The sequence below is a fragment of the Chiloscyllium punctatum genome, chromosome 38 (assembly GCF_047496795.1).
Source record: "Chiloscyllium punctatum isolate Juve2018m chromosome 38, sChiPun1.3, whole genome shotgun sequence".
Classification (NCBI taxonomy): Eukaryota; Metazoa; Chordata; class Chondrichthyes; order Orectolobiformes; family Hemiscylliidae; genus Chiloscyllium; species Chiloscyllium punctatum.
The window spans coordinates 13,598,258-13,625,569 of NC_092776.1; the positions used below are offsets into that span (position 1 = coordinate 13,598,258).

A 27,312-nucleotide genomic window follows, 5' to 3' on the forward strand; every position below is an offset into this window, starting at 1 on the left:
ACACACACCCAGCTCGGTCTCTCTCACAGACACAAATACACACACAGTTCTGTCTCTCATACACACACACACACACACAGTTCACACTTGTACAGATCAAAATGGAATGAGCAGAATCATTTGACTGGGATAGAAAGTGGTGAGTGAGGATTGGGGAATGAGGTTGGAAAGTGGAGCAGAATCACTGTTCAGAATTCAAAGTTATTCGTGTATCACAAGATTGTACAAATAAAATGAACAGGATCCAAGTGAAGGTCATATTCTCCTCTGTATTACATGTTTCTCATTGTTCACTCTGGTGTCTCACCTGGGAATGCATGTCTCACCAGGATATAGACATTACACCCGGGGATTTAGTGTCTCACCTTCTGACAGGTTTCAATAAACTCCTCAATGGTGACAACTCCGTCTCGATTCTTGTCCATTTTCTGTGGAAGCGATATCCAGAACAAAGTGAAAATCAGTCATGAGCTGGTCACGGGGTGCCAACCCATAAAGGAATTCAGACACAAGAAAAACAAAACTCAGAATGGGAAACATGAATGTCATAACAAAGTGCAAGGCAGCAGATATAAATGCTGGGATTGAGAATGATTAAATCCCTTCGGTGTGGAAACAAGTCCACACCGACCCTCCAAAGAGTAGCCCACTCAAACCCATTCAGGTAAAAAACAATGACTGCAGATGCTGGAAACCAGATTCTGGATTAGTGGTGCTGGAAGAGCACAGCAGTTCAGGCAGCATCCAAGGAGCTTCGAAATCGACGTTTCGGGCAAAAGCCCTTTATCAGGATGAAGGACTTTTGCCCGAAACGTCGATTTCGAAGCTCCTTGGATGCTACCTGAACTGCTGTGTTCTTCCAGCACCACTAATCCACTCAAAGCCATTCTCCTACCCTATTACTCTACATTTACAGCTGACTAATGCAAATAACTTACACACCCCTGAACGCTGTGGGCAATTTATCACAGCCAATTCACCTAACTTGCACATCTTTGGATTTTGGGAGGAAACTAGAGCATCTAGAGGAAACCCATGCAGACTCGGAGAATGTGCAAACTCCACACAAACAGTTGCCTGAGGCTGGAATTGAACCCGGGTCCCTGGTGCTGTGAGGCAGCTGTGCTAATCACTGAACCACCACATGCTGTCCATAATTTAATGGGATCAAAATATGGAAAAATGTGGAAAAAGTATAATTAAAGGCATTCTATCTGACTACATACAGCATTCACAACAGCACAGGAAAATGAACAGCACAAAAAAGTACATGGACGAAATTGTGACACAGTGGTAACATCGCTGGGCTAATAATCCTGAGGCCTAAGCTAACGCCCAGGAGAATTGGTTCAAATGTCACTTGTTGGAATTTAAACTGTTTTAGTAAAGATCTGAAATTGAAAGCTCGTCATTGTTATTGTAACCACAAAACTATTATTGATTGTTGTGAAAACCCATCTGGTTCACACATGTCCTTTAGGGAAGGACATTAATGAACCATCCCTAGCTGGTCTGGCCGACATGTAATTCCAGACTCATAGTAATGTGTTCACTCTTCACTGCCCTATTCAGGGTAGTTAGAGATGGGTAACAAATACTGGACTTGCCAGCAACACCGACATCATAGAAAAATGACTTAGTTGTTATTGCAGAGATGTAGCTCCAAGGTGACCAGGGCTAGAAACTGAATATTATTGAAGGGTATAATAAAGACTGTGATCAGTATGAGAGAATCTTCGATCAGAAGAACAGGAATTAAGAGCTCAGGGGCAGCAAACTTTGGAAGGAGTGGTTTATAGGTCACCAAACAGTGGCACTAGCACAGCGTGCAGTGTAAATCATCTTGGTGAGCTGGCAACTGGTGCGTTGAGCATAGGTCTGGTCTCTATAACCACGGAAGGATATACTGTCTCGAGAGCAGAGGTTCACCAGACTGCTTCCTGGGAGGGTGGGATTGTCCCATTGAGGAGAGATTGAAGTGCCTGGGCCTATGTTTTCTGGAGTTTAGAAGAATGAGAGGTGATCTCACAGAAGTGCACAAAATCCTTACAGGACATGACAGGGTGGATGCAGGAAGGCGGTTTCCCCTGTCTGAGGACTGTCAAGAACCAGGGAACAGTCTCAGAATAAATTTAGGACTGAGGTGAGGAAGAATTTCAGAGGTGGGTGATTCTTTAGAATTCTCTACCTCAGAGAGCAGTGAAAGCTTAGTCATTGAGTTACATTCTAGTCGGAGACCGATAGATACCTAGATGTTGATGACATCACGGAATATAGTGATACTGCAGGAAAATAACAACTGTAATCTTGGAGCAAATTTGAAAGGCCAAAGGACCTATTTTTGTTCCTAATTCATATGTTCTTAATATGTTATCATTGTAGATTTTTTTTAAACAGATGCGGTTCTTACTCTATAGTTGTGTCAAAATTGTCAAGTAAATATTTCCTGTTGCTGTGCTTGTGCTAATGAGCTCATCAAACATTTCAAGGACAGATATAGCATGGGGTTAGTTACAGAGTAAAGCTCCCTCTAACTGTCCCTATCAAACACTCCTGGGACAGATACAGCCCAGGGTTAGATACAGAGTAAAGCTCACTCTAGCTGTCCCTATCGAACACTCCCAGGACAGGTACAGCAGTGTGGGGTTATTTACAGAGTAAAGCCCCCTTCATGCTGTCTCCTTCAAATACCCCCAGGACAGTTACAGCTGGGGTGGGAGTGTGTGTTAGGCAGTATTCAATACAGAGTAAAGCTCCTTCTACTGCTCTAAAGTAAAGTACAGCTCTCTCTCGACAGTGTCCCCAGCAGTAGGTGATGGTCAAGTGGTATTGTCGCTAACCAATTAATCCAGAGCCCAAGTAATGTCCTGGGGATCTGGGACTGAATTGTTGCGCACCAGATGTCGGAATTTGAATTGTATGAAAAGTATCTGGAATTAAGAATCGACTGATAACCATGAAACCATTGTCGACTATTGGAAAAATCCATCTAGTCCATCTGGTGTACAGGTGATTCTAGACTCTCAGCAATTTAGTCACTCTCAACTGACCTCTGAAATGGCTAAGCAAGCCAAGTTGTCTCAAGGTCTCAACAAAGAAATGAAACCAGGTGGACTACCAGCATTGTCCTAGGCACTGGGAAGGACAACACCAGAAACAGCTCTGTCGACCCTGCAAGGGCTCCTCACTAACATCTGGGGGCTAGTGCCAACATTGGGAGAGCTGTCTCACATATTAATCAAGTAACAGCCTAACACAGTCATATTCACAGACAGTGTCCCAGACATCACTATCACCATCCCTGGATATGTCCTGTCTGACTGGGAGGACAGACCCAGTAAAGATGGCAGCACAGTGGTATATGGTCAGGACAGGGTTGCTCTGAGAATCTTCAATATTGGCTCTGAACCCTGTTAAGTCTCACGGTTTCAGATTAAACAGGGGTAAGGAAACCTCCTGCTAATTACCACGTACTGTCCTCCCTCGGTTGATTAATCAGTATTCCTCCATGTTGAGCAACATTTGGAGGAAGCACTGAGGGTGATATGGGTGCAAAATGTACTCTGGGTGGGGGATTTCAACTTCCACCACCAAGAGTGGCTTGACAGCAGTACTTTAGTTGGGTCCTAAAGGACATAGCTGCTAGAATGGGTCTGTGGCAAGTGGTGAGGGAACTAACAAGAGGGAAAAACATACTTGCAGATGCATCTGTCAATGATAGTATTGGTAAGAGTGACTAAAGCACAGTGCTTACGGAGATGAAGTCCCAATTTCACATTGAGAATATCCTCCATTGTATCATGTGGCACTATCACTGTGCTAAATGAGGCAGACTTCGAACAGATATAGCAACTCAAGACTGGCCATCTATGAGGCACTGTGGGCCATCAACAGCAGTAGAACTGTACTCCAGCACAATCTGCAACTTCATGTCCTGGCATGTCCCCTATTCAACCATTACCATCAAGCCAAGGAATCAACCCTGGTTCAAAGGAGAGTGCAGGTGGGCATGCTAGGAGTTGTACCAGGCATACCTGCAGATGAGGTGTCCACCTGGTGAAGCTACCAAACAGGACAGCTTGTATGTCAAGCAACATAAGCAGCAAATGATAGACAGAATGATCCCACAGCCAACTCATTAGATCTAAACTCTGCAGTTCTGTCACATCCAGCATGGTGGACAGTTAAACAACTCACAGGAAGAGGAGGCCCCACAAATATCCCCTTCGTCAATGATGAAAGAAACCAACATATCAGTGCAAAATAGAAGGCTAAAGCATTTGCAGCAATCTTTAACCAGAAGAGCAGAGTGGATGATCCATCGTTGCCTCCTTTCTGGTACAGTCTACAGTTTTCAGCCAATTCGATTAACTCCACGTGATATCAAGAAATATTTGGAGGCACTGGATAATGAAAAGGCTATGGGCCCTGACACATTTGGGCAATAGTACTGAAGGCTTGTGCTCGAGAACTTGCTGCTCCTCTCGCCAAGCCATTCCTGTACAACACTGGCATCTACCCAACAATGTGGAAAATTGCTCAGGTATGTCTGTACATAAAAAGCAGGACAAATCCAACCCAGCCAATTACTGCTCCATCAGTCTACTCTCCATCATTAATAAAGTGATGGAAGGCATCATTAATAGTGCTATCAAGCAGCTTCTGCTCAGCAATACCCAGTTTTGGGTTCTGTTAGAGCCACCCAACTCTTCATGTCATTACTTCCTCTGTTGCAAACACAGACAAAAGAGCTTAATTCCAGTGGTGTGGTGAGAATGACAGCCCTTGACATCAAGGCTGCATTTGACTGAGTGTGGCCTCAAGGAGTCCTAGCAAAACTGGAATCAGGGAGCAAAACTCTCTACTGGTTGGAATCACACCTGCCACTTAGGAAGGTGGTTGTGGTTGTTGGAGGTCAGTCATCTCAGATTCAGGACATCTCTGCAGGAGTTCCTTAGGATAGTATCCTAGGCCCAACCATCTTCAGTTGCTTCATCAATAACCTTCCCTCCATAATAAAGTCAGAAGTGGGGATGTTCAATAATAATTGCATAATATTTAGCACCATTCATGACCCCTCAAATACTGAAGCAGTCCATTGCCAAATGCAACAAATTCTGGACAATATCCAGGCTTGGACTGACATGCAGCATGTAATATTCACACTACACAAATGGCAGGCTATGACCATCTCCAATGAGAGACAATCTAACCAAACCCCTTCATATTCAATGGCGTCACCATCACTGAATCCCCCAGTATCATCCTTGACCAAAAATTCAACTGGACTCACCATATAAATAGTGTCTACAAGAGTAGGTCAGAGGCTGGGAATACTGTGGCAGGTAACTCACCTCCTGACTCCCCAAAGCCTGTACATCATCAACAAGGCACAAGTCAGGAGTATGATGGAATACTCCCTACTTGTCTGGATGGATGTAACCCCAATAACACTGAAGAAGCTCAACACCATCCAGGACAAAGCTGCCTGCTTGATTGGCACCATGTCGACTTCCTGCACCGCTGATGCTCAGTAACAGTGGTGTATACTATCTCCTGAAAAACTGACCAAAGATCATTAGACAGTACCTTCCAAACCCACAATCGCTTCCATCTAGAAGGACAAGGGCAGAAAATACATGGGAACAGCAGCACCTTAAAGTCCCCTCTAAACACCTCACCATCCTGACTTGGAAATATACCACCTTTTCTTCACTATCAAATCCTGAAACTCCCTCCTTAAAGATATTGTGGGTCAACCTACAGCATGTGGACTGCAGCAGTTCAAGAAGGCAGCTCAGTACCTTCTCAAGTGCAACCAGGGACAGGCAATAAATGCTAGCTAGCGAGTGACACCCACATCCCACAAGTGAATATTTAAAAAAAACACACCCAGGGCAGGTAAAACATAGGAGTAAAGTCCTTTCTACTTTTTAAACTGAAAGTAAAGCCATCTCTATCCCTTTAAACTAAAAGTAAAGCCCTTTTCTGACCATTCCCATCAAACACTCTCAGGACAGGTCCTGCACAAGGTTAGATACAGACCAAAGTGTCCTCTACTCTTGTATAAAACAGATGCAGATGCTGGAGAAACAAAAACAGATATTTCTGGAGACACTCAGCAGGTCTGGCAGCCTATGGGAAGAAAGCAGATTTAACATTTCGAGTCCAGTGACTCTTCATCAGAAGTCATATGTTACATCAGATAGTCAGAATTTTGAACCCATGACCTCTTACCTGGAAGAAGGTTTCCACGTGTTCCTGTGGCGATTCCTCCCTCACTGTCGGGTAGGTGTACTTTCCCATCATGTCGTAAATGGATTTCATAATATCCAGCATTTCCTGCAAAGAGGTCAAAGGAAAAGAATTAATCAGACACCACTTGCCATCTCCCTTCAGATCAGTTCAACTAGGGGTCAAACTCAAACTCATTTTAGAACACACAGCCACCAACACAGGGGGCATTGTTGGCTGGGCCAGCATTTATTGCCTGTCCCGAGTTGTCCTTGAGAAAATGGTGTTGAGCTGCCTTCTTGAACCACTGCATTCCATTTGTTCTTGTATTCTTAGCTTCTAACACCAATGTATGATCCTCAACTGAGTACACACATTCACACTCATAAGCACACATTTATGCACATTCTTATACACTGTCCCACACTGACACACACACACACATACACACAGTCTCGCACTCATATACACATACTCACAATCATACACGGCGTTACACTCATACACGCACACACTCTCACACACACACAGACAAACACATTCATACTCCCACTATTACAGATTAAGCCACACTCTCAGTCTAACACACACACACAAACACATGCAGTCAGACAGGTGCTCACTGTCACACACAGACACATTCATTCTCTCACACGCAGACACAAACTTGCTTTTACACACAGACTTGCTCAGTTTCACACACAGACACAAGCTCGCTCTCACACACAGACATGCTCAGTCTCTCACACACCGACGTGCTCAGTCTCTCACACACAGAGACACACTCTGTCACACAGACACATGATGAAGGGCTTTTGCCTGAAACATCGACTCTTCTGCTCCTCAGATGCTGCCTGATCTGCTGTGCTTTTCCAGCAGCACACTCCACTCGATTCGCCAGCATCTGCAGTCCTCAATCTCGCCACACAGACACATGCTCAGTCTCTCACACACAGACACACACTCTGTCACACAGACACATGCCTTGCTCTCACACACAGACAAATGTTCACTCTCACGCACAAACACACACACTCACACAGACACGCTCACACACAGACACATGCTCACTCAAGGCACACGTTCACTCTCAACACATTTTCACTCACCCACAGACACAAGCTTGCTCTCACACAAACACACACTCGCTGTTACACACATGCTCGTGCTCACACACAGACACACACTTGGTCTCACACACAGACAAATGCTCGCTCTCAAGCACAGACACACGCTCACTCACAAGTCATATACTCACTCACACAGACAGGCACACATTTGCTCTCACATTCTCACACTCACACACAAACACAAGCTCTGTCTCCCATTCACACAGACACAAACTCACACTCACACACACACGTACAGACACATGCTCACACATGCTACATCTCAATGGCCTTCATGCACATTGACTATAGTGACACAAGGCCCTTTTACAGTCTCCAGAGTCCGTGCAGACATCTGCGTCTGTTCAAGCTCTGGATTATTCAGTGATGTTGAGACCTGTTTTCTTCTGGCTAAGAATCTTAGTCTCAGACCCACTGACTGTAGGGACCAGGAAAACCCTGGTTCCCAAGACAAATGAAAATGGCAATTCATCACCCACTTCCACTGTCCTCTGCACCTTCAGGGAAAGAAGTGGCAACTCCCATTGGAATAACACTTTTCACAACTTCAGAGTATCTGAAAACATTGCACAGCCAATTTTGTAGTATTGTTATAATGTTATAATGCTGGAAACATATTCAATTTATGCAGAGCAAGCCTCCACAGAAAGCAATATGATCACAATCAAATAGTCGTTCACTGAAGAATCAATTTTGAGCTGGACTTGGGGAAGACAAAATAGTGGGTTCTGGGCTATTTCACATCCTTATGAGAAACCAGATGGTACCTGGGTTTCAAACCTCACTGTGACAGGGCAACTCTCTCAGAGCACTGCACTGGGAATGTTAATCTGAATGAAGTGCTTGACTTTCTAGAGTGGAACTTGAACCCTGGAACCTCCAAATCAGGTAAGAGTAAAGCTCACTGAGTCACAGCTCACACCACAGCAGAGCAAACAGACCAGAGATTCTGTCTTGTTGGATGGAGCATCACTGAAATGAGTGACAATATTATGATCGATACAGGGCAGAATCTTGTGGAGGCAATGTCAGTCTCAATCACAGGTGAGAGAGCCCCACATTGTTTCTTTCTGTGAAGGCTCAATTGACAGGAAGATGGGATAACCTTTCCACCCACACGTTAGTCACAGTGGAATCTGGAATATGGTGGAGTCCCTACTTGCCAGCTTCCCACCTGAATAAATGACACTCTCTCCTCTAGCTTATCGCTCCACGCTTCAGGCTTACTGCCTTTATTCCTGATGAAGGGCTTTTGCCCGAAACATCGATTTCGAAGCTACTTGGATGCTGCCTGAACTGCTGTGCTCTTCCAGCACCACTAATCCACTCTCTGTAGGTTAGACCACCCAAAGGACTCATGGGAGCTGTGCCTATTATCAAGGTCAGCTGCTGATTGGAGCTCTTGGAGGATATTCCCACATGATGTCAAATGACCGCATTTCCAAAGTACTTCACCAGCTGCAGAGCACTTTGGAATGTAATGAGAAAAGTGCAAGAGAAGTACAAAATAATTTCCATTCCTTTGTTCTCTGTCTTTCTCTCTCACACTCTATTTCTCTCTTGTCCTCTTTCTCTCACTTTCCTTTCTCCCCCTTGCATTTAAGAGAAATTATTAATCATTCATTCCACGCCCTCCCTCATCACCAGTTTACCTCTCTGGTTATGCAGCCGTCTTTATTTAAATCATACAGGTTGAATGCCCAGCTGAGTTTGTCATCAATAGTCCCACGGAGAATGACAGATAAACCTGTCACAAAGTTCTGTGAGAAGACAAAATGAGAAACTATAAGATCTGCTCCAGCAACAGTGAGTGTAATCTGTCTTCTGGTATCCTCTGGTTCTCAAACATGGTAAGTAATCATACTTTAGACTTGCAAAGCTTAGAGCCTGTTCCCTTTAATCCGTGCTGCCTGGTTAAGAGACTTGCTTAGGCTGAAGTTGTGTTACACCCGACTCTTAAAGGCAGCTATGAATGCAGCCCATTGCAACACCTACACACGTAACTCATGTCTGGCTAACTAGTTACTTGCTCTTTACTGACAATACAGTAATATAGAACAGATACTTATCACGTGAACAGTTCTCGTCAGGAGCTGTGCTGCACCTCTTGAGACTGTTAGATTATACTGTGACCAATATGTAGAACATCTACGGCATGATGGCTCAGTGATTAGCACTGCTGCCTCACAGTGCCATGGACTTGGTTTTGATTCTAGCCTCGGGTGACTGTCTATGTGGAGTTTGCACATTCTCTCTATGTCTGCATGGGTTTACTCTAGGTGCTGCGGTTTCCTCCCAGAGTCCAAAATGGTGGATTGATCATGGGAAATGCTGGTTTCCGATAATGGGGTTGGGGGGCGGGGGGGGGGGGGGGGGGGAGGAGTCTGGGTGAGTGCTCTTCAGAGAGTTGGAGTGAACTTGATGGGCCAAATGGTTTGTTTTGACACTGTTGGTTCTATTATTTCACTCCTGTCACCCTTCTTTTATCAATTGACCGTATCATCTCTGTCTTGAAATGTTTTTAAAAAGCATAACATCCACAATCTGTCTTTCATATCTACTTTGGTACTTCAAAATCTAACAGGAAGATACTCCCTGCCCCAGCTCCCCATTCTTAGCCAGAGTTGCAGGAGATTCACTAACCTCGAAACTGACAGAGCCATTGTGGTCTGTGTCAAAAGCATTGAACAGGAAGTGTGCATACATGCTGGAGTCTGCAATGGAAAGCATATCATCTTCAGTATTGAAACAATAATGTTCAGCTCATTCATTCACTTACTTTCAGTGCACAAGATTTTCCAGCAGATGGATGCAGATTAAAGCTCGCTCTATACTGTGCCCATCAAACACTTTTACAACAGGTTGGGTTAGAAGGTAAAAACAATGACTGCAGATGCTGAAAACCAAATACTGGATTAGTGGTGCTGGAAGAGCACAGCAGTTCAGGCAGCATCCAACGAGCAGCGAAATCGACGTCGATTTCACTGCTCGTTGGATGCTGCCTGAACTGCTGTGCTCTTCCAGCACCACTAATCCAGCAGGTTGGGTTAGAGACAGAGTAAAGCATCCTCTACTCTTTTCAATTGAAAGTAAAGCTTTGTCAACTCTTCTGGACTGAAAATAAAACTCCCTCTACTCTTTTAAACTGAAAATAAAACATTGTCCATACTGTCCCCATCAAACACTCCCAAGACAGATGTAGCACGGGATTAGATACCAGAACAACAAGGACAGCAGATACAAGGGATCACCACTGCCTGCAAGTTCACCTCCAGGCCACTCACCACCCTGACTTGGAAATATTCCTTCATAGTTGCTAACTCCTTCCTCAACAGCACAGTGGGTGTCCCTGCAATCAAATGGACTGAAGTAATTTAAGAAAGAAGCTCGCCACCACCTTCTCATGGGTGATTAGGGATGGACAATAAATGCTGGCTCAGCCAGTGACCTCATGTCTCAAGAATGCATGAAGAATGATTGTCACTCATTTGCTGATAATTCCCCAGTCTGTTAGGCCTAGCCTCTAAGCCACATCCCTGAGAGTCTTTTAACTTTTAACCTATTCCTTCATTTTCCTAGTTTAGACGACAAAAGACTTGAATGTTAACTATTACATTCTTTCTTTATTTTTCTATGTTTCAATGAAGTAATGCTTAAATACTTTGTACCTAATTTTTTTTGCACTTTGGTACCTAAGATGGCGCCATGTGTGGTGACATTATATACTTTTCACTGTACTTGAGTACACGTGGTAATAAATTCTAAATCTATCTATAAAATCTATCAGTCTTATAGTATCTGTCTGATGGCTAAACTACTGAAACTCTGAACCTTCATTATCTTTCAATGGGACAAAATAAACACTAGCCTAGAGGTGTGTTTCTGAATGTTGGCTGATCTGTGCTGATCCCATGCTACCTGTATGGCTGAGTTCAGGCATTGCTTTGCCTGTCATGAAAGGGTCAATTGTTTTATAATTCTGAGAATGTTAGAATCACTGGCTGCATGCATAATTGTTACCCATTCAAAGGTGCCTTGGTATTTGACACAGTGAGGCAGAAGTGGGTACTGCAGATAGATTCATAGAGTCATAGAGATGTACAGCATGGAAACAGACCCTTCGGTCCAATCCGTCCATGCCGACCAGATATCCCAACCCAATCTAGTCCCACCTGCCAGCACCCGGCCCATATCCCTCCAAACCCTTCCTATTCATATACCCATCCAAATGCCTTTTAAATGTTGCAATTGTACCAGCCTCCACCACTTCCTCTGGCAGCTCATTCCATACACATACCACCCTCTGCGTGAAAAAGTTGCCCCTTAGGTCTCTTTTATATCTTTCCCCTCTCACCCTAAACCTTTGCCCTCTAGTTCTGGACCCCCCATCCCTAGGGAAAAGACTTTGTCTATTTATCCTATCCATGCCCCTCATAATTTTGTAAACCTCTATTAGGTTACCCCTCAGCCTCCAATGATCCAGGGAAAACAGCCCCAGCCTATTCAGCCACTCCTTGTAGCTCAGATCCTCCAATCCTGGCAACATCTTTGTAAATCTTTTCTGAATCCTTTCAAGTTTCACAACATCTTTCCAATAGGAATGAGGCCAGAATTGCATGCAATATTCCAACAGTGGCCTAACCAATGTCCTGTACAGCCGCAACATGACCTCCCAACTCCTGTACTCAATACTCTGACCAATAAAGGGATGTTGGAGATTAGAGTCTAGATTAGAGTGGTGCTGGAAAAGCACAGCAGGTCAGGCAGCATCTGAGGAGCAGGAAAATTGATGTTTCGGACAAAAGCCTTTCATCGGGAATTTGACACAGTGAGACTTTGGTGGGACATTTTAGAGTGTAATTCAGAGTGAATCACACAGCAATGGATCTGCAGGAGTCAGATGTCAGCCCAGATCAGTCAAGGACAGCAGACCTTCTTCCTTGATGGTGCATCCAAGGACTCATTGGGACAGTCCTCAGCTAGGAGGAGAAAGTGAGGACTGCAGATGCTGGAGATCAGAGCTGAAAATGTGTTGCTGGAAAACGCAGCAGTTAAGGCAGCATCCAAGGAGCAGGAGAATCGACATTTCGGGCATAAGTCGATTCTCCTGTTCCTTGGATGCTGCCTGACCTGCTGCGCTTTTCCAGCAACACATTTTCAGCCCACATTCCTCAGCTACACAGCTGCTTTTACCAACCCCAGCCATTTTTCAAAGACAATTCAAATTGAGGGGAAGTGATGGTCTAGTGGTATTATCACTGAACTACTCACCCAGAGTTCACAGGTAATATTCTGCTGACCTGGGCTTAAATCTGGCAGCTGTGGAATTCTAATTCAATAAAAATATGGAGTTAAGAGTCTAATGATGACCATGAAACCAGTGTTGCTTGTTGGGGGAGAAAAATCATCTGGTTCATGAATATCCCTCAGAGAAGGGAACTGCTGACTTAGAGACCTGGTCTGACTTACACGTGACTCTGACTCACACCAATATGGTTGACTCTTAACTTCCGTCTGGATAATTAGGGATGACCAGTAAATGCTGGTCTAGCCAGTGGCACCCACATCCCATGAATGAATAAAACAAAATTATTAAACTGCCATTGAAGCATTATTAATCCAGACCTATGAGTTACTGAACCAGTAAAATAACCATTGTCTTACTATAGACCTAGAACTCAGAGTTTCCACTCACCTCCTTGAGGGAAGAACTGGGAATAAATCTGTTTAAATGTCTCTTCATTAACAACACCACTGGGACACTCCTGGCAGCAAGGGACACAAGTAAACATCAAATTCAGTTTGCAATCTGTACAGAGCATTGATCAAACAGTTATGATTTCAACACGGCACAGTGGCTCAGTGGTTAGCACTGCTGCCTTATGGCGCCAGGGGCCCAGGTTCAATTCTAGCCTTAGGCGACTGTCTGTGTGGAGTTTGTATGTTCTCCCTGTGTCTGTGTGGGTCACCTCCAGGTGCTCCAGTTTCCTCCCACAGTCAAAAGATATACAGGTTAGGTGGATTGGCCATGCTAAATTGCCTATACTGATCAGGGATATAGGTTAGGTACATTAGTCAGGGCAAATGTAAAGTAATAGGGTAGGCAATTGGGTCTGCATGGGATACTCTTCGGAGGTTCAGTGTGGACATGTTGGGCCAAATGGCCTGGTTCCACACTAAAGGACCTCTATGATAATAAAGATTTAGGTTTATGTACTATAGTTGATGTGGGACACTTGAAGAGGTGAGTCATGTAACACTAGCAAGTCAATAGGCTCAGGAGCTTGTTCAGATTGTTTTGTGCTTTGCAGAATGTACAACTTCGGAATAAATCCTCCCTGTCCGAGGGTTGCAACAAACAACGAGTGTGTATGTTCTTTAGTTCTGACTGGAGCTTAACAACTACCCAGTACAGAATACTAACTCGGTTCTTTAGCTGGAGAACAAGTAAGTGAACACTGACATTTAGTGCACAGTCAAATTAGGAGAAAACTTGCATTTCTGCACAGCCTCTCAACATCACTTGACAGACAATGAAATTCATTTGAAATAAGGTTGCTGTTGTAATGTGGGAAATATGGAGGCCCCTTTGAGCACAGCAAGCTCCCGCAAGCAGGTATGAGACAGGCATAAAATCATGTGATCTTGATTCAGGGGCTAAATATTGCCCTGGACACCGGGAGCAACACCCCACACTTGTCTTTGAAATAGGGGCTATTTAATCTCCCACGTCCACCTCCGATAACAGACAGGTCCTCAGTTTATTGTTTCATGCTAAAGGTGGTATCCCTGACAGGGTGGCAATCACTCAGCACTACACTAGAGGCCTGAATGATGTCCACAAGTCCCTGGAGTTGAACTTGAACCCACAACCCTCTGACCCGGTGTGTGTTACAGTGAGCGGTCTGTGGTTAGCCACCACGTGGAACAGCTACTTCGTTGTTTTAATCCACCCAAGAACTCACAGTTTTGAAGCCTCGATAGAGGACCTGGAGTTCTTTCTTGGTGAACTTCGTTTGCCCTTGAAGCTGTTCCAGGCCTTCAGGTCGGTGACACACTGTGGATGGTTCAAATTCATCCTCAATGCTGTCTGGATGGATAAAGAGGGAGAGACAAAGAAACAAAGTTAGAGATGAAGCTTTCCTAATGGGTGCCAAGTTAACTGGGAAAACGGATGGATAATGGATAAATGAATGATCATTGTCAACTCAAGTGCTAATTCAAATGAAAAAGATGTAATCCCAGGGTCTCAGTGAGGTAATGGAATCATCAAGAGATGTATCACTGAGTGAGACCATTTGGCACATCATGTCCTGTGCTCACCCTTTGATCGGGCCACCTGAGTAGTTATACACCTTTCCTCTTCTCCATAATTCTGTAATTTTCTCTTCAACATTTATTCAATCCACTTTTGGAAATGAATCTGCATCATTGCTCTTTCAGGCAGTGCGTACGAGATCAAAACAATAAAAATTCTCATCTTCCCCTTTGTAATTAGCCAATTGTTTTCATTTTATATCCTCTAGTCTCCTACAGTTTCTCTTCATCGATTTTCCCAAAACCATTCATTATTTTGAACACCTCTATATTGAAGTTCCGTTTCACCTTCTCTACTGTAAGGACCGTGATCCCAGCTTCTTCAATCTCTCCACATGAACTGAAGTTCCACACCCCTGCTACCTCTGTACCTTTGTCAAGATCCTGAAAATCTTATATTTCACTTCATTCCCTGGTATATTTGAAACAAGCCTCTCTTGGGATCAGCAGTGGAGAATGTGTGTTTGCTAAGGTGCTCATGACATCTTTGGGAGAAAGATGTTGTGAAAATATTGTTTGGTATCACTCATGAAATTACACATTTGAAAGCTGGCAACTGGACTAGTAGCAGCTGGTATTTACAATTCAAGTTTTGAGCTCTGAAGTAACAAGCAATGTTGTTTCCTCAGTAAGTCATTCAATAGATGCATTGCCTAAAACACAACAACCAATAAGACTCCAGATCCAAGCCCAGTTGGTGCTGAGTCAACCAATCTCATCAGCAGCCCACTCTGTGCCTTCAGGTCACTGGGAAGGAGAGGGGAGGAAACAAGTCGATGGGCTGAACAGCCTTCTCTTGAGGCATGATAGTCTGCAATTCTATGAAATGAGCACACCCACGGGTGGCATCAGAGATCTTGCACAGAAAGTGTACCCAATCTGTGAGGGTAGCCACAGAACTGTGATCACATCACTGCTCCTGGAACTATCTGGACTTTGTGCAGTAAATGGCTTATCTCCTTACTACCCAAAGCCTCAACACCATTTGCAACTTGTGAGTGTGACAAAGAGGTCAACTATCTCCCTTTGACACTCGACTGCATCCTTGTCTCCCAGCATCAACGTTGAGCAGATAGTCACTGGCAGCAGCTACATGAGCAGCTCAGAGGCTGGGTATTTCGCAGTGAGTAACTCGCCTCCTGACCTCCCAAAGCCTGACCACCATCTACACGACACAAGTCACAGGAGTGTGATAGAAGAGTGAAGTGCCACTCTGGACGTAACAGCTGAGAAGCTTGTCGATATCCAGGACAAAGCAACACAATAATTAACAACCCATCCACCACCTTAACCATTCCCTGCTTCCACCATCTGTACTCAGCAGCAGCAATGTGTACCATGCCCAGCAATTTGCTGTTGCTTTCAACAACACCTTCCAAACCTGTGATCTCTACCAACTAAAATGGCAAGTGCAGCAGATACAAGGCAACACCACCACCTGCAAGTTCCCCTCCAAGCCACTCACCGTCCTGACTTGGAAATATATCACCATTCCTTCAGTGTCGCTGGGTCAGAATGTATTTTTTATTCACTCATGCGATTTGGGCGTCTCTGGCATTTATTGCTCATCACAAGTTTCCCTTGGATTTTAATCCAAAAGAAAATCCTGAAACTCCCTCCATTATGCAACTGTTGGGCTCCCTACATTAAATGGTTTGCAAGAAGATAACTCACTATCACCTGCTCCAGAGCAGTTACAGATGGGCAACAAATGTTGGCCCAGTAGCTGATGCTGAAAATGTGTTGCTGGAAAAGCGCAGTAGGTCAGGCAGGATCCAAGGAGCAGGAGAATCGACGTTTCAGGCATGAGCCCTTCTTCAGGAAGTGAGGACTCCAGCATCTACAGTCCTCACTTTCTCCTTCCAGTAGCTGATGCCCACATCCTGTTAAAGAATGAATTAAAATGGGAAAAACTAGCATCATTGTAATGAGAGGAATGATGAGGGCGACAAAATCTTTCATCGCTGTCTCTTAACACCAGTCATCCTGCCTATCTTCATCTGACAACCTGCCCCATTCATTGGTACACAGGAAGGTCAGGTGGGGACTGTATAGTCCTGGAAACTGCTCAATAGAGACCATACAATTACTCCAGAGGACAACTCCCAGAGCTTCAACCCACTTCATACAAGAATGAAGACCCTTCTTTGACTTAACAGCAGGGCTGAGGGAATGTTCTGGACCTTCTGTAGAGGTTTAGGAATAAAAACACCAAGTGTAAATGTAAAATGGGATGGGAATGTGGAACTAATTTGGGAAGGTGAGTGAGCCATGATGACTGAGGAGATAACCAATATGAATGGAGGTGGAGATTGAAGGAAACCACACCATTCTTCAGTGGGATCCTGATTGGCTTCATGGGACCCCGATTTTAATTAGGGCTTTTTGAGCCTGGACTTTCCTGTTTGGATTTGAGGTTGAGGATCTGCAGAGAACTTGTCCCATCCGTAAGCTTTTGCACTGACAGCACCCAATTCTTGAATCCCTGGGTGATATACAGGTGGGTATTGAGATGCCATCTGAAATGCCCCTCCTCCACCTGAGATACAAAACACTGATGAGAACCCAATAGAATATAGGAGGTCCCCAATTTATAAATGTCTGACTTACAAATGCTCATATTTAGGAGCCATCCTATACCGTGGTGTATTTTAAATATCGAACGTTTCCTGCACTTGCAGATGGCTGCTTTATATTGTCCTGCATTGAATGTGGCTTGTGAATATTGGATTCTCATCAGTGCTTTGTATGTCAAGGGGAGAAGGGGCATTTCAGATGCCATCTCAGCATCCACCTGTATATCAATCTCTCCTCTTGCTGAGGTGTGGCGCTGCTCAGGCTAAACCACCACCAGTCGTCTCTCTCTTTCTAATGAGAGAGCAGGCCTATGATTTTATCAGATTATTTCGACTTTACCTTTACTCCAGAGGTGCACCAGTGGACTGGTACTGAGGGAACACCACATTATCAGAGGGTCAATGCTGAAGGAGCACCAAATTTTTAGAGGATCAGTTCTGAGGGAGAACTTCACTGTCAGAAGAACAATACTGAGGGAGTGCCTCCTGTTGGAAGGTCAGTACTAAGTGAGTGCTGCACTGTCAGAGGGTCAGTACTGAGGGAGTGCTGTACTGTTGGAGGGTCAGTACTGAGGGAGTCCTGCACTGTCAGAGAGTCAGCACTGAGGGAGTGCTGCACTGTAGGAGGGTCAGTACTGAGGGAGAGCTGCACTGTCGGAGGATCAACACTGAGGGAGTGCTGCACTGACAGAGGGTCAGCACTGAGGGAGTGCTGCACTGTTGGAGGGTCAGTACTGAGGGAGTGCTACACTGCCTGAGGATCAGCACTGAGGGAGTGCTGCACTGACAGAGGGTCAGTACTAAGGGAGTGCTACACTGCCTGAGGGTCAGCACTGAGGGAGTGCTGCACTGTTGGCGGGTCAGCACTGAGGGAGTGCTGCACTATTGAACGTTAAGACTGAGGAAGTGCTGCACTGTTGGAGGGCCAGCATTGAGGGAGTGCTGCATTGTCAAAGTGTCAGTTCTGAGGGAGCACTGTCTGATGGTCAGCACTGAGAGAGTACCATATTGTAAAAAGGGTCAGTGTTGTGGGAGTGTCGCACTGTCAGAGGGTCGATGCTGAGGATGGTCTACATTATTGGAGCTGTCGCCTTTAACTTATTGTTCCAAATCCTCTGTCCTTCCTATTTTGAAGAGTGAGGGAGTTCTCCCTGGCATCCTGGGACCAATATTCATCCCTCAACCAGCATAATTCAAACAGATTAATCTGTTCACTACCACATGATTGCTTTTCCATGTGGTCTTGCTGTGCACTAATTCACCACCACTTCCCCTTACATTGCAACTGTAACTATACTTCAAAACTACTGCATTGGCTGTAAAGCACTTTGGGAATGACCTTAAGCCGTGAAAGGCACTACATAAATGCAAATCTATTTGACTGTGGGTTGCAAACTGTCCACTTTGCAAACTCATTGGAGAGATATTCAAACTGTAAAATGGGAGTGTGTGAAGACATCCATTAGAGCAGGAGAAGAAATGAAAGGAATGTGTGAGACAAAAGGATTTAGCCTTCTCTCACTGGGACTGAGAGTATTAATGGGATGATGTATTGGAGCTTCTCAGACCAATGAAGGACTTTGAGGTGGTGCATGATATTTGGCTGGTTTAGTGATTGGGTAACAAAGATACATGGCCTGAACAGTTAGCAGTAGATGAATGAAAAGGGAGGTTAATAATCACATTGTCACTGAGACAATGAAAAAAACCTTAACACTGCACACGGACTATAATTTTATTTTTAATGGTTCAGCTCGAGAGAAAGAACCTGAACAGTGGACTGAGTGGCCTCCTCTTCTGTCATGACATCACAAGAACATAAGAAAGAGGAGCATGAGTAGGCCATTTGGCCCATCAAGCCTGCGCCATCATTCATTAGGATTGTGGCTGGTCTTGAGCTTCAACCTCTGCCTTCCCATGTGGTCTCTGCTTCCCTCAAATACATGAGAGAAATCCAGGACAACCTCTGATATACAGAATTCCAGAGGAGCGCAACTCTATAGGTGGAGTCATTTCTCTTCATCTATGTCCTCTATCCAGAGACTACTCCCATCCCACTACAGTTTGGATTCCTCGACCAGCATAAACAGTCTCCATTTCAACCATGTCAAACCCTTTCAGAATCGTTCATGGTTCACTTAAACCACCTCTCATTTTTCTCAACTCCAGAGGATGTCGGTCCAATCCACTCATTATAGAACAAACCTCCCCACCACTCCAATCCCAGGGTTAAAACTAGTGAACTTTCACTGTACCAATCCCCTCCAACATGAGTGCATCTTTCTTCAACGCTGAAGATCAAAGCTGCACACAGTGTGATCTGAGTGAATTGTAGCAAGATTGCTTTGTCTCTGTGCCCTTGAAATGAAAAGCCCTCATGGAATGACCTTGATGACTCTGTGAACAAACAGTACGGGATATTACATAGAACTTGTTTGGCATAGGAGGATTGGGAGGAAGCAAATTTAAAACAAGCAGAGAAACAACAAATTGGAGGCTGCTCACAGGATGAACCTAATTTCTCAGAGAGTAAGGAACATTTGAGAAACACTGCCTTGCAGGAAACGGGGAGGTTGGGAGTATCGGAGAACCTTGGGAAACATCTGGATCCTGCAGTGCAAAAACCTGGAACACACAAGGGCTGAGTGTCTTTTCCTGGTTTAATGCTTGCTGTCCATTGCGCAGTCTCAGCAAGTCCCAAATGAAAACACCATAATTCAATGTTTATTTCAATACACGACAATGTTCTGAAATGCCAAACTATCTTGATTTCTTCATTACATTTAGAAAAAAAGTCAAACACAAAAGCATTCCCTGTGTTCTCCAAGATTTTACATTTGCTTGCTAACTTGACAGAATCACATGGTTTTCTCCCTCACCATTCTGTGAGGGAGGTACCAGATCTAATGGATTCAGTTTTCCAGTGGGCCACAGCAGGATTGAAGTCACAACTTCTGGCTTGATCCAAACTGGCTTTGCCGATTGTACAGTAGAATCTGTCACAAGTGGCCCTGGCTGTTTGGCTGACAGCAACTTGCTGAGGAGGTGCAGTTACTGTTGTCACAGTGAGAGGCAAGACACAGCAAGATAATTGTTCTCAGCAAGATTCCACATAGAGTTGACACAGTTGGAAATCCTTCCCAGGCCAGAAATACTGGGGTTACTGAAGGGTCTCAGGTGAGATGTTAAACTGAAATCCTAGCAACTCTTTCAGATGAATGTAAACTATCCAACAGCATTTGAGTTCCAAGAAAGACCATACCAGATTTGAAACATTAAGACCATAAGAACATTATTAATAGAAATAGGAGTAGGCTGTTCAACCCTTGAGCCTGATCCACCATCCAATATGATCATGGCTTATCCAACATTGCGTTTCCCCATAACCTTTGATTCCCCGACTGATCAATAATCTCTCTCAGCCTTAAATGTATACAAGGACTCTGCCGCCACAGCTCTCTGTGGCAATGTGTTCCATTGACTCACAACCCCCTGAGAGAAGAAATTCCTTCTTATCTCAGTCATAAATTGGTGCCCCTTTATTCTGAGCCTATGCCCTCTGCTCCTAGACTCTCCCATGAGGGGAAACATCCTCTCAGCATTTACCCTGTCAAGCCCCTTAAGAATCCCAAATGTTTCAATCAGATCACATCTTGAACTTCAAACCTCTAGTGAATAGAGTCCCAACCTGTTTAAACTTTGCTCATAACAACAATCCCTCCATACTCTGTTGACTTGGTTTCTTTCTCTACAGGTACTGACAGAGTTTTTCCAGCGCTTTCTGGTTGCACTCCTTTCTTATAACATAATTCCCTTTGAAATAAAGGCCATTGGCTTTCTTCACAACCTGCTGAACTTGGATGCTAGTTAACTGAATCAATGCATGAGAACCCTCAAATCCCTATGTGCTCTGGCTTTCTGCTGTTTTCTCCATTTAAATAATATTCAGCTCCTGTATTCTTCCTGCTGAAGTAACCTCACATTTCCACATATAATATTCTATCTTTCAGGTCCTTGCCCATACGGTTAATCTGTCTATATCCTTCTGCAGTCTCTTTGTGTCATACTCATTACTTGCCTTCCCATCTGACTGTGTCATGCACAAACCTGGCTGTCATACATTCACTTTCTTCAATCAAGTGTATATTGTCAATAATTTGTTCCCCAAAACCGATCCATTTGGCATTCCACTCGGTTGCCATCCTGAATATGCTGCTTTTACCCCGACCTAACTCTCTATCTATTAGTGAGCCAATCCATAACACTACCTCTAACACATTGGGTTCTTAAAAAAATGAAAGAACTGTGGATGTTGGCAATCTGAAACAAAAACAGAAATCGCTGGAGAAGCTCAGCAGATCTGGCAGCATCTGTGAAGAGAAAGCAGAGTTAACGTATCGGGTCCAGTGAAATGCTTACTAAATCGTCTCTCACTAACTTGGTTGAGTTGTTTTGAAGAAGTAAGGAAGAGGATTGAAGAGGGTAGAGTGGTGGACATGATCTATAAGACGTTCGACAAGGTTCCTCATGGTAGACTGGTCAGCAAGGTTAGTTCTCATGGAATACTAGGATAACTAGCTATTTGGATATAGAACTGGCTTGAAGGTAGAAACAGAAGGTGGTGGTGGTGGAGGGTTGCTTTCAGGCTGTAGATCTGTGACCAGTGGTGTGCCACAAGGATCGGTGTTGGGTCCACTGCTTTTTGACATTTATATAAAGAGGTATAGTTAGTAAGTTTGCAGATGACACCAAAGTTGGTGGTGTAGTGGACAGTGAAGAAGATTACCTCAGAGTACAATGGGATCTTGATCAGATGGGTCAATGGAGTGGCAGATGAAGCTTAATTTAGCTAAATGTGAGGTGCTGCATTTTGGAAAGGCAAATCAGAACAGGTCTTATCCACTTAATGGTAAGATCCTGGGGAGTGTTGCCGAACAATGAAACCTTGAAGTGCAGGTGCATAGTTCCTTGAAAGTGGAATCCGGGAAGATAGGATAGTGAAGAAGGCATTTGGTAAGCTTGCCTTTATTGGTCAGTACATTGAGTATAGGAGTTGAGAGATCATGTTGCAGCTGTACAGGACATTGGTTAGGACATCTTTGCAATACTATGTGCAATTCTGGTCTCCCTCTATACGGAGGATATTGTGGTACTTGAAAGGATTCAGAAAAGATTTACAAGGATGTTGCTAGAGTTGGAGGGTTTGAGCTATATGAAGAGACTGAATAGGCTGGAGCTATTTTCTCTGGAGTGTCGGAGGCTGAGGGATGGCCTTATAGAGGTTCATAAAATCATGAGGGGTGTGGATAGGGTGAATAGCCAATGTCTTTTCCCCGGGGTTCGGGAATACAAAACTAGAGGGCATAGATTTAAGGTGAGAGGGGAAAGATATAAAAGGAACCTAAGGGGCAACATTTTCATGGAGGGGATGGTGCGTGTATGGAATGAGCTGCCAGAAGATGTGGTGGAGGCTGGTACAATTGCAACATTTAAGAGGCATTTGGATGGGTATATGAATAGGAAGGGTTTAGAGGGATATGGATCAAATGCTGGTAAATGGGACTAAATTGATCTGGGATATCTAGTTGGGCATGGACAAGTTAGACTAAAGGTTCTGTTTCAATGCTGTAAATCACTATGACTCTGTGACTCTATTACCTGTTCTGAAAAAGGGTCACTGGATCCAAAATGTTAACCATCGGCTTTTCTTTTGTTAAGTAGCTAAACCTTTCTGAAAATCCAGACCTATACATCTACTGGTTCCCCTTTATTTATTTCTATTTGTTACTTTCCCAGAAAACTCTAATACATTTGTCAGTCATGATTCATGAAGCCATCTCAACTCTTCTTGATTATATTGTGTTTTAAATGCTCTGAATGCATTTTCATGGCCGTAACATGATGTTATTCATGAGAAAAACTGAGGAGAAAGGAGAGTAGGTACAAGAGTAGAATATTCAGCCCCTCAAACCTGTTCTGCTATTTAATTTGAATGGTGGATGCTAATTTATCTAAACCTCATCCAGTTGCCTTGGTTACCCATGCAAGTACCTGTTCTGATCAGCAGTGCATGAGTTGATACTCCTGTCGTGTCCTTTATGAGTTTGAGGAAGTGAGGTCAGGACCCCCCAAGACTTGGTCTCATTCTCCCACCCAGCTACCAAACGCCACCCTCCGTTTCCCAGCAGATGGCCCTGGAGAGTCCAGCTGGTGTTGGCATTTAGGATACTGAATTTAGCAAAATAGTTTCAGAAAGAATCTCACTTCGTTCCAGACAGGACGTCTCCACCTGTCATCTTTAAGATCAATTAAAGGTGCAGATTTGAACCAACTGATCATGGAATGGATTTAAGATCCAGGAAAATCCATTGGCCCATTAGTCATATTGATTCATCTTAACATCAGCTGCCCACCAATGACCTTATCTTTCAATCCCTTCTCTTTCCAGTCAGTTTTCAATTCCATTCAACTCTCTTCCTCAGTAACTTATAATAGAAGGTCATTATTTGTGGGATAGAACTGTTTCACTTCCTTTCTTCTCAGCATTCTCAGTCCCCTTTCAACACGTTGAAAACTTCATTGAGGTCAGCACAAGGACTCCTCCTTTCCAAACTTGTCATTTAGAATCCTTACAGTGTGGAAACAGGTCCTTCAGCTCAGCAAGTCCACACCAACCCTCTGAAGAGTAACCCAGCCAGACCCATTCCCTTATTTCTCTGCATCTCCCCTGCCTAATGCACCTATCACTAAGGGCAATTGTGCATGGCCAATCCACCTAACGTGCACATCTTTGGATTGTGGCAGGCAACCCACGCAGAATGTGCAAACTCCACACACAGTTGTACAAGGCTGGAATTGAACCAAGGTCCCTGGCACTGTGAGGCTGACAGTGCTAACCACTGAACCACCATGCCACCCCATGTCTTACAATTTCATTCTTGGAAGGGCTACTGGCCACTTATTGCCCATTGGGAGGAGTTGTTGGTGTAAGGGTGACATCACTGGGCTAGTAATCCTGAGCCACAGGTTAGTGTTCTGGAGTCCTGGGTTCAAATCCCACCATGGCAATTAGGGATGGACAAAGGAAAAATGCTGGTCTATTCAGCAATGCTATGAATGAAAAAAAAGTCTGAGTGCTGGTGGGAATTCTTCCCCAGGTTGAGGTGATATGATCAAATGGTCTGCTTGGCCATTTCAGAGGGCAGTCAAGGGTCAATGTTTGCTGTTTAAATCCGGAATCACGTATAATCCAAAAGGGTAAGGTTATTAAGCTTTCTCTGCAATCTATCATTTAGGAGACAAGTGAACCAGTGGTATTTGAATGACCATTGGTAGTATCATGGTCACTTTCCCCACTACTGCATTTTTATTTCTATTTCTGACGAAAGGCCACTGATATCAAATATTAACTCTCTTTCTCTCTCTCCACAGATGCTGCCTGACCTCCTGAGGTTCCTGATAAATTATGTTCTTATTCTATGTTTTTGAAACTAAATTCAAATTCTCAAGCTGCTGATGAGTCATTCAGAAATATCACACTCAGAGTTGTTACAATGCAGTAAGAGACCATTTGGCCCATGGCATTAGGTAGCCTTTTTCCTCGGATGGTGATGGCTAGCATGAGGAGACATAGCTTCAAACTGAGGAGTGATAAATATAGGACAGATGTCAGAGGTAGGTTCTTTATTCAGAGAGTAGTAAGTGTGTGGAATGCCCTGCCTCCAACAGCAGTAGTCTTGCCAACTTTAAGGGCATTTAAATGGTCATTGGATAGGCATATGGACGAGAATGGAATAGTGTAGGTTCGATGGGCTTCAGATTGGTTTTACAGGTCAGTGCAACATCGAGGGCCGAAGGGCCTGTACTGCGCTGTAATGTTCTATGTTCTATGTACTGTGTATCTGCACTGGATCTCCGAATGAACAATTCACCTTGTTTCATTCCATCACCTTCTACCCTGCACATTCTTCCTTTTGAGGGAATAGTTTAATTTCCCATTCATTGCTTCAGTTGAACCTGCCTACTCCACACTGTCAGACAAAGCATTCCAAATCCTAATCACTCAAGTGAACCTACTTCCTCCACTGCCTCAGACAGTACAACCTAGACCCTAACCACTCAAGTGAACCTGCCTCCACAACACTCTCAGACACTACATTCCAGACCTGGATGTGATGAGACTCGTAGTCTCTGGATTAGTCGTCCTTACCTCGGAATGTGTATAACGGAAGAACTACACCACTCTGTCTTAAAATCCCAATAATAGCCAAAGTCAATAATATTTTTGGCGTAATTAATTGCTTTTAGTATTCATTAATGTCTTAATTGAATTCCAGACTAAAACACTGTTGTGACAATACTGTTTTCATTCAGTTCAAGATAATGCACCTGAGACTTTCTGGTGATTGGTACCATTGATGACTGTATTTAGAGACACCACTAAATCCCAGTCAGAATGGAGGTGACTGAGTATATCCCTTGACAATCAGATCTGAAGATCCCATCACTGTAAGTGACTGTGGTTCATTTTATGTGCATAATTTGTAGTGTGCAATTATTCTCCACTTCCTTGCTAACATGTGGGTCTCTCCACAGATTGAGACATTCATTCTATTTAGTAATGCTCTAAGGGAGTCTTCTTAAGTAGATTCTGTAGACTGCTGTAGTTGGTCTTTACAAGTAGACTCTGTAGACTGTTTCCTCCAGTGGGTTCTATAAACAGGCACTGTTTGCTGAGTGCTGCCCTGCCCTGCCCTGCTCTGCCTGGATCCAGCTAGGGTGCTGGAGACACTGCCCATGGAGAGCCCAGGGGTATTAATGACACCGGGGCAAATCAATGAAAGAATGCACTGAGCGAATTCAGAGAAGATTAAAAAAACACAACAGCATCATCATTATACACAAAAAGTCATGAGAAGAAGGTGGAGAGAAGGTTTCACTTGCATTCACTGAGTGAGGGGACCAGCCTAGGCCGACAGCAAGGTAAGATTTTCAGGAAACGTTGCTTTAGTGCTTTAGTGCTGTGACGAGGCTGGTTGCCTGAAAGTCATCAAAAAAAATAACAATAAAATTAACCAAAAAAATAAAGAAAATTTACCCCTCCTCCCACCACCACACTTTTTGTTTAAATCAGAAATTTCAATCTTCTGTGAGATTTTGTTAATTGAGAAACTTGTCCACTAGCTTTTCAAAGATCTTGGGATTTATTCTACAGGAAAGAGAATGAATCGTGCAGCTATTGTGGTGTTCAGTTATTTCAACGGTACCAGGGGATGCTACATTACTCAGGGTCAGTTTCAGATCTGGATGGGATTGGAGATGGTGAACTGCTGACTCAGCACTCTCCCCTATGAGGTCGCTGTTCTGATTGGACAAATTCCACAAAAGGTTCTTAACCACTTCGATGATTTGGAAGCTGGCAAGAGATCACAGCCTCACATCAATGGTGTGGAGGTGCTGGTGTTGAATTGGGTTGGACAGGCTCAAAAAATGCACAACTCCTGGTTATAGTCCAAGAGGTTTATTTGAAAACACAAACTTTCAGAGCTTCACTCCTTCTTCAGGTACAAGTGAGAGGCTCTGAAAGCTTGTGTTTTCAAATATACTTGTTGGATTATAACCTGGGATCACATCAATGGAGAAGCTTCCTTTCACCTTTTGCAGAGGATCGTTATTGTGTGTGTGTGTGTGTGTGTGTGTGTGTGTGTGAGAGAGAGAGTGAGTGAGTGAATGTGTGTGTGAAAGAGAGAGAGAGAGAGAGAGAGAGAATGTGTTCGCATGAGGGTGTGTATGAGAATGCGTCTGTGTGAGAGTGTTTGTGTGTGTGAATGTGTGTAAGAATGTGTGTGTGTGTCTGTGAGAGAATGTCCAAGTGAGAATGTGTCTGTGTCTGTGTCTGTGTGTGAGAGAGAGAGAGAGAATGTGTCTGTGTGTGTGTACGAATATGTGAGAGTGTTTGTGTGAGAATGTGTGCTTATGAGAGAGGGAATGTGTCCACATGATTGAATTAGGGAGGGGAAATTGCAATGTTATTAAGCAGGAACTGGAGTGCATAA

General features: G+C 44.0%; 1 protein-coding gene across 8 annotated transcripts in view; it reads right to left on the reverse strand.

Annotated features, from left to right (window-relative positions):
- Positions 1-27,312, reverse strand: part of LOC140463365 (A-type potassium channel modulatory protein KCNIP2) — a 364,768-nt gene that overhangs the window by 8,025 nt on the left and 329,431 nt on the right. For 5 of the 8 annotated variants that reach the window (XM_072557220.1, XM_072557218.1, XM_072557217.1 and 2 more), the window contains 6 exons: positions 14,330-14,454; positions 13,060-13,129; positions 10,008-10,078; positions 9,017-9,124; positions 6,238-6,342; positions 366-428 (listed from right to left, as the gene is read on the reverse strand). In XM_072557220.1, the coding sequence (XP_072413321.1) occupies positions 366-428; positions 6,238-6,342; positions 9,017-9,124; positions 10,008-10,078; positions 13,060-13,129; positions 14,330-14,454 (542 nt within the window). Of the gene's footprint in view, positions 1-365; positions 429-6,237; positions 6,343-9,016; positions 9,125-10,007; positions 10,079-13,059; positions 13,130-14,329; positions 14,455-26,200; positions 26,297-27,312 lie in introns of all 8 variants that reach the window. The other 3 variants (XM_072557215.1, XM_072557214.1, XM_072557213.1) reach the window with 1 other exon arrangement.